Below are 8,378 nucleotides of genomic sequence, written 5' to 3' on the forward strand. Positions count from 1 at the left end.
TAAATCAAAACAACTCTAATATTATTATACCAATTTTGATCAAAATCTAATACAACATTAAGCAATTTTTAATCAAATTACTCTAAACAATTTTATTTAAAACTATTCCAATCTTAATGAAAATTATGTTAATACAAGTCAAAATATTTCAACAACTTAATTAGCTAATTAAACTAAAAAGAGCTAATTAATTATGTTAAAAAAATAGAACTAGCTAATCGACTGTAAATATTTAGCTGGCAGGACTGGTAAAAGCAGCTAATTAAGAGAACAGTCAAAGAGACCAGATAGGATGCGAAGAGAAGATGACATTACCATGCATCGCGGTCACCAAGTGCGACAGCTGCACCTGCAACTGCAGGATGCCCGCTGCCGGTCAGGCTTCCACTTGAGCACCTCGTACTTGCCGGCGAGCACATCCGCCACAAATCCAGCACCGACGCCGACGGCCAAGTCAATGGTGTAGTGACCGCGCGAGGCCAGTAGGCGCACACTCTGGAGCAGGTTGAGGGCGTCGAAGGCCCACGCCATCTTGTGCCGCTGTGTGCGCCTCATGTCAAGTGACGCGATCACGGCGCCGGCAACATGACCAGAGAAGAAGAGGAAGAAGGAGACATTGCCTACGGGGAAGTCCACACCGGAGCCCACAAAGCCCTGCAGCGTTTACATAATTCAATGCGTAATTAGCTAGAAATTGAAGAATTAACACTCCACCAAAATGATACTTTGATTTTGATTTCTTGTTAGATTTCTATGACTGAAAATCAAGAGATAGGAATAAGAAATTTGAAGAATAAATCATTTCTGTAAAAAAAAAAAAAATGATGGTACTTGTGTTTATGTGTTTATATTGAAAATTCACTATAAGAGCAACAATAAACACTAATCAATAGCAAATAGCCCACTCCACAAAACTCTCGTTAATGCAAAGTCCTGGGAAAAGGATCTGTTGTACGTAATCTTACTCTATATATGTGACCTCTAGGTCACTCAGAGGATGAAGAATCAGAATTAAAATTATGATTCTTAAAAAACTTACTAATTAATATTGAATTAAGATTTTGTTCCATTAAGTTTGACTCAAATACGAAGAACAAACCGTATTGTAAGATGCCTCAGGATTGAATTGAAAAATTAGAACCCTCCATTTTTGTTAGTTTCTATTATTTTTGGCTCATTTATTGTACATTACTGCTTTACTTTATAGAAAATGCACCTAGCAATCATTCCCTTTTTTTGTTCAGGTGTGTAGACTTGCTCACCCAACTAATCATGGAGGTAGACGGCTTTCCCTCTAGTTCGCCTATCAAATAAATCTGAAACACAACTTATGCAAACTCAGAGGTTGACCTTCAGAGTATTCGTTCCTAGTGGGATTAGAACTCCAATCCCTCTAATTTGTTTTCCTAAGTGTTTTATCATTGCACCACACCCGTCGAGACACCTAACAATTATTTTCTGTTTGTTGACTTAATGTTGGATTTATATATTTCAACTGTAATACCGCAGCCGCCTTGATGGGGCGACGTTTTATGTTGGTGACCTCTACCACTAGATATCTAACTCAACACTAACAACAAAAACAGAATTCATGTTTCCTATTCTATTCTTCCAACTGTTTTCTTGATCGGTTCCATTGTTAAATGAGAAATCCACTAAGGAGGAAATATCCACAAACAGTCAGAGATGGTAACTTTTCTAACTGGTAGTAATGCTTATCACAATGATCCAATTCAAGATTTTACTAGTAAATTGGTAGGAAAATGATCAATAGGAAAAAGCTTAGAACTCTTGTGAAAGTAAGCTTCTATAGATGCCCTTCCTCAAATTTTGGGTTGTGATATAGCAATGTGCAATGTACCTGAGGGAGTGGTAACTGGGTGGAGCAGCCTAGGATTCCCCTGCATGGGAACATAAAGAGAGCTGCAATGATAGGGCGTGGCCTTCCCTCCACCAGGAATGTCCATAATATGTAGAAAGTTTGCATGCCCACGAACACCTGAAAAAGGCAGAAATTGCAAAATCAAATTTGTCAGATAGCAACATACTGGCTTGGTTGCACATCTTTGAACAAAGAAACCTATTCCTAGCTACTACAACCTTCTCATTTCTCAGTAGAAATGATTATGGGAATGAATGCAATGAAAATTCTTGTGATACTATTTCACATTACCATGATACTTGTTCAATGTATAGTGAGTGAACTATGAAAGCAACTAATCATAATCAATGCTGGAGCAGCTATGTTCTTTATAGTAGTTTCACCAAGTCATCAGTTAATTATGAACTGAGAGAAAGCTAAAAGTTGTGGGATTGTGACTCAAACTTGGAGTTTTTGAATCAATATAGCTTTCTAATTTCCAGCACTCAGAATTCCTAGCGAATGCCTCCAATCCTAAAATTAAGCTTCTTGTGCACTTCTTAGGTAAGCAAGCATAAGACGTTTTGGAGCTGTAACTTTACTATTTAGGTTGAGAATCAGCACCTTTCCAGCCAATGGAGGAAGATTGAGAAAGAATTTGAACCAAAAGAAAACCGATGTTTATGACTATGAGATAGCACGGAAGAGAAAATTCCAAAAACGGAGGGCATTTCAAGGATCTGCAACAAGGTGGACCTTGAAGCGCAAATTTTCTGCATACCCTAATGATGATTGGTTAAGATCTGGCCAATGAAAGTCAGCGCGCTACTTGTAAGGCGCAAGAAATGAGAGGAAAGGAGGAGAAAGCAGCATCAATCGCCTACTCACCGTATTGAGGGCGGCGAGCGCGGTGTTGAGGGCGGGCGCCGCGGCGAGCGCGGCATTGAGCGGCTTCGTGAGGGCGAACCCCAAATCCAGCGGCGGAGAAGCGGAAGGTACCATGGGAATAGTATACTCCACGCCCATGAAGACCAAGAGCAAGATCGCGAAGGAGCACGGCAAGAGATGGCGCCGCAAGGCGCCGGCCACACCGAGAACCGACCACCGGGCGAAAAACGGGCCGTGGGAGGGAAAGAGCGGCAGCGGCGAAGGCGCCTTGCGGTGGTGAGCGTTCTCATGGTGGGCGATGCCGAGGGTGACCCTAGCGGTGTTGGCGGTCCGCCTCCGGACGCGGAGCTGGGTGGTGCTGCGCACGCCGCTCTCGGCCGTCATGGTTGGGCCTCGCGCAGGCGATTGGTCGGCGGTGTTTACTTCTACAGAAGAAGCCGCGGAGGCTTTTAATTAGGGGTGGGCATAATTCGGTTCAAACCGGAAAAACCGACCGAACCGAAAAATTTCGGTTTTTTTTATTCGGTTTTTTCGATGTTTCGACCGGTTTCGGTTTAAGTTTTTTAAAATTCGGTTATTCGGTTCGGTTTCCGGTTTTGACTCCCAAAAAACCGAAAAAACCGAACCGGCCGTATTATACTTAAAATATTATTTTTATAGATATTTGATCATACAAGTGGATTAATTTCTAATTATTTATAATATAATAGCATAATCAAATTATATATTTATATTTACTTATTGTTACCGGATAACAAAATTTTAATATTACTTTAAATTCATAATTATTTTAATAAATTGATATTTTTTCTTTGTCTCTAAACTAATATTTGTAGTAGTACAAAATCAATTTAATTCATTGTATAAACCGTATATAACCGACCGTATAAATCGGACCGTATTACATAAAAACCGAACCGAACCGTAATAAAATGGTTTGGTTTTGGATCAAAAATCTTTAAAACCGAAACCGAAAAAATAAAACCGTAATAGGGTAAAACCGGACCAAACCGGCCGATGTCTACCCCTACTTTTAATACCGTGGCCCGGTGGGGACACGGTAAAAGGAGCTGGGGTAAGCGTGAGGCGGATGATTAGACCCCAGAGATGGACTGAGTGACGTTGCTCGGCCCGACAAAACGACAAGGACGTCTCCACTCTCCAACGATTTTACGCGTCACGGCGTCAGAGTGGCTTAGAAAATCAAAACCTCTTAAAAACTGCCGTTAAAGATGCCAGACATGTAGCTTTCTGAAAAGAGTCCAGCTCGCTGGCTGTCCAGATGAACCATTTAATGGCGTGCAACAGGAAACGGAAGCCTTCATCCGCTGGCCCCTACCAACAACCGGATTTAATAGGGATAAATGTATTGATGGACTATTTATAATTATAAATAAACTTAAAAAGAGATTATAATTAATTATCACCCGATTAAGATTACAATCCAATTATAATTATAAATAATTCATCGCTTAATTTATTAAAAATGGACTAAAAAACTAATCTCGATTTAATATATATATAGAAAAGAACTAATAAAAAATAATATTAAGCCAGCTAACATCTAAGGGCAGATCGGCCTGACCGGCTGACCCCACACAAGGAACGAGAGTGGCAGCTCTTATCACAACGCCAGAAGTTGCAAAACTCCTCGTCTTGACGTCGCAGAACATTTGAAAATAAAAATTCAATTAATCGAATGGCTTAAAAGCTAAGACATAAAAAATATAGATTTGCTTCCTGTTAATACGTTCAGAATTCAAATTGGTAGGTGCCAATTTGACAACCTACTCGGCAACTAGACAACAGAAGCATGCAAACACGTCAAAAAGACACCTCGCTCGATGCCCAATAATTTGACCATTTATTCATCACCGGAGGTTTCTGGGCGACCTTTAACCGTCCACTCCGAACAAAAATTATAACATGATGAAGACGATGAACCCAGGAAGGGATCGCAACAATTTACGGCCGGATCGTGATCGCGATCTGGCCGCAAATACGAGTGATATATCCCTTAGACCACAAAAAAATGGTTCAAAAGATCTGTGCTCCAAAAATACGTGATAGGGAAAATAATCAGCTGATACCACGTGCTCGAGGAAAAATTAATTATGAAGTGGTGGTTAAAGTTAACAGAAGACAATTTCTCAACTCCGTATCACTTCTGACTTTGGTTGGCTTCCGACTTAGCGTTTGACTTTGGTTTATCCCTGACTCCGTGCCACTCTCAGCTCCGAGTAATCTTTATATCCGTACCGTTCTTTACTTCACGGATGAGACATGGAGCCGTTGCTCATGAAAGATATCAATAGCATAGTCGCTTTCTTGAGAAAATGTGGAAAAACATATCCATTTATTCCAAGAAACGTAAGTAATATAAGCGAAAATCTCAGAATACGTAGAGAACGTCAAGGCACAACTACACCAATATAAAAGGTCGCATGCTCCTGTAGACACAAGTACGCATAGATACACCTAGACTTTCAGAAACCCTAATCATTGTTCTTCTTCTTCATTCTCCCTGCATTTCGATAGGAGGGTTGGGTACGGACGATGTTGATTGTTGGGGTTGTCCTTGTAATAATGTATGCATCATTGCACCGACAAACTTATTGAAATATTAATATTAATACATTGCACGGGATGTCTATGTTAATAAGAGGTCTGCGATGTACAATTTTTTTATAAAAATTACAAAAATCTTTACAGCAAGATAATTTAGGGATTCAAGCATTTGCTCTAGTATTCTTCTTGACTTAATGCTCAAAGATAAGTCACACAAAATTTCTAAGAACAATAAAGTTGCACAAAATTTTGCAAATTACTTGGAATCGTAAATTGAACTCATGAGACTCGCCAAATCGATAACCTTCTTGTACCTCGCATTGGCCTTGTCCACCAGGTTTGCTCAAAAAATCGAGTCTTAGAGGAACTCTAAGGAAATTATATCTCTAGTTTCAAGGAATGTGGAGTGAGAAAGGACCAAAAGCTCAAAAACGTAACCTTCACGAACCTCTCGGCGGTTCTAGTCTACGAGCCAAAGAACAAGGTCGCCTTCTTTTTCCCCAAATCAACATCTTTTGTATCCCTCACCATCTTCTTGGCCCGCTTATTCATCAGCGCTGACAGTGCCACCACCTGGCTCGGCTCATTACTGTCGTCATCGTTGGTGTTCAAGACAAAAGGAAAAACTCTCTTTTTATAAATTAAAAATGATATACACAATATAAAATTCTATAATCATTAATTGAAGTGCTTCCAACATTCATCCAATAACAGAAATATCTACATATCCATCATTAATTTGATAATAAAAAAAAAACAACAATTCCCATGAAAGTTACATAAAATAAAGTCTAAAGAATAACTCCTCACGATCTAGAGATAACTTCTATAATCCTTCTTAATCAGAATCTTGAACATAAAAAAAAAACTTTTCTTAGAGATAAAGATGATTTATAATATATATTGCTAAAAAAAATCAATAAATAAAACTTTTCAATAAGAAATATCATCATCTTATTGGTTGCTACTCGGAATATCGTACTGGTTCCCCTGTACAAAAATTTTGTACAAGTCCAGAACCTTTCCTAACAATCTATTGTGTTCTTTATAAATTAAATTGGGAATCGCAAACAGAGCTTAACATTATTGATTCCAAATTCAATTTATCTGTTCTTAGAGGTTTAAACTTGAATCGCAAACGATGTTTAACATTATTAATACAAATCCACCTATGTTACAAATTTGATTAAATATTTATTTCAGAGATCGACTTCCAGGTTAAATATGGCGAGACACAAGGCCTTCTTGGGTATGAGATCATCCACCACTTCTTAGACAAAGCCTTTCAATAAAATTCAATATTTAATCTCATTATAATAACCCTAGGTTTAACCATTAAGAACAATCGAATCACAAGATCGAAAAACAAAAGAAACACAAAGCCAAATCATAAATCTGAAACCTAGAATCGTTAGCCTCTTGTGTTTGGTAGTTTAAAATCCATACAAAGAAAACTAGTATGATGCGGAACGAGACAACTAGTTATACCTCTCTTTGTAGCTTATAAACCTCACGATCTTCTATCGTATTTCTCTTCTTATCTCGGACGTCGTGTGGACGACGATCTACCGAAATGAGAATCCACCCAAGCCTCCTTCTTCTCCTTGCAAGTTTCGACCACCAACAATCTCCTTGAGATGAAGAACTTTGGCCACCAACCAAGCTCCAAGGGATGCTAAGAAACAAAGCCTCCTTTCTCTACTTCTTCTCCAAGCTAAATCCTACCACCAAAATCTCCTTGAGAGTTGATGCTGCTGCCCACCAAAGAAGAAGAAAAGGAGAAGAGGAAGAAGATGAGGGTCGACCACCACCAAGGAATTGAGGAGAGAAGTAATAGAAGTCTTGTTATAAGGTGAGGCACCTCTATCCTCTCTTTTATATTCCTTGGTCTTGGCAAATAAGGAAAGTTTTAAAACATAATTAAAATTTCCTTATTTTCCTTGTCAATGTCTAAGAAGGAAAATTTAATAAAACCTTCCTTATAATTCTTTCAATGGCCGGTCACCTCAAATCCTCAAACAAGGAAAGTTTTAAACACAAAATTAAAACTTCCTAATTTGTTTCCGGAAATTTTTAAAATAAAAATTTCTCTTTTAAAAATTCCCTTCATGGTTTGTTATAAAAGGAAACTTTTATAAATTAAAATCTCTCTTTTAAAACATGTGGATGGTTACAAAGAAAGTTTTCTCCAAAATTAAAATCTTCCTTTTCAACTACAAATAAGGAAAGATATCAAATTTTTCTGTTAATCTTTTGTAGAAAGCTATAAAAGGAAAGATTTATAATTTTAAAACTCTCTTTTAAAACCATGAGGATGGTTATAAAAAGGAAAGTTTTATCAAAAATTAAAATCTTCTTTTTAACTACTGTTCCTGCCCTGAAGCTGAGTAGATGGCAACCGAGAAACAACGCTGAGGTGGCTCTTTGTCTTCGCTGATGTTCTATTGCTCCTCCTCGTCTTTGCTGATGCTCTACCGCTCCTGCAACCATAAGTCGTTAGTGTCAAACCGGGAGGGAGTTCCCGGCGACGGCCCTCCGATGCTCAAGTCACACACCGGCAAGCGAGGAGAACAAAGGAAGCAAAGAAGAAATGAATGGTGGTCTCTGAAGACGTGTGTGCCTTGAGCGTCGGAGGGTCGTCGCCGGGAACTCCCTCCCGACTTGGCACTAATGACTTATGGTTGCAAGAGCGGTAGAGCATCAGCAAAGACGAGGAGGAGCGGTAGAGCATCATCGAAGACAAAGAGTCACCTCAGCGTTGTTTCCCGATTGCCATCTACTCAGCTTCAAGGCAGGAACAAATTAGCGCCGTCTGTGGGAACTTCAACCTAAACCTGGAAGCAGAAGATGGAAGAAGCTGGACGACCTACGATCTTAATGCTGATGACAGAAGAATTTGAAAAGTTGATCCAAGCCGGAGTGGCAAGGGCGATGGAGCAGCAGCAACGAGTTTTGGCTGAGCGCCTAGCACAGGAGCCAGCCGTTTTAGGATCAGGCTAGCTTGGAGATCCGGGTCGCGAAGCTGAACCCGTGGCCGACCAGGAAATCCACAAAAAGTCAG

At 39.4% G+C, this 8,378-nt stretch overlaps 1 protein-coding gene across 1 annotated transcript; it reads right to left on the reverse strand.

Annotated features, from left to right (window-relative positions):
- On the reverse strand, nucleotides 1-3,174 carry LOC121989911 (phosphatidylcholine:diacylglycerol cholinephosphotransferase 1-like). Its single transcript, XM_042544211.1, has 3 exons — nucleotides 2,750-3,174; nucleotides 1,862-1,999; nucleotides 1-654 (listed from the first exon to the last, which is right to left on the reverse strand). The coding sequence occupies exons 1-3, from the start codon at nucleotides 3,131-3,133 to the stop codon at nucleotides 328-330; spliced, it is 849 nt and encodes a 282-aa protein (XP_042400145.1). The 5' UTR covers nucleotides 3,134-3,174; the 3' UTR covers nucleotides 1-327.
- Nucleotides 3,175-8,378: the final 5,204 nt, after the last annotated feature.

Source organism: Zingiber officinale, chromosome 6B (assembly GCF_018446385.1).
Source record: "Zingiber officinale cultivar Zhangliang chromosome 6B, Zo_v1.1, whole genome shotgun sequence".
In the NCBI taxonomy this organism is placed as follows: Eukaryota; Viridiplantae; Streptophyta; class Magnoliopsida; order Zingiberales; family Zingiberaceae; genus Zingiber; species Zingiber officinale.

Coding starts and splice junctions, on each gene's coding strand:
- LOC121989911 (XM_042544211.1), bottom strand. CDS start 3,133: ATGACGGCCGAGAGCGGCGTGCGCAGCACCACCCAGCTCCGCGTCCGG. Junction 2,000..2,749: donor CGCTCGCCGCCCTCAATACG/GTGAGTAGGCGA, acceptor TGCCTTTTTCAG/GTGTTCGTGGGCATGCAAAC. Junction 655..1,861: donor CCCAGTTACCACTCCCTCAG/GTACATTGCACA, acceptor TAAACGCTGCAG/GGCTTTGTGGGCTCCGGTGT.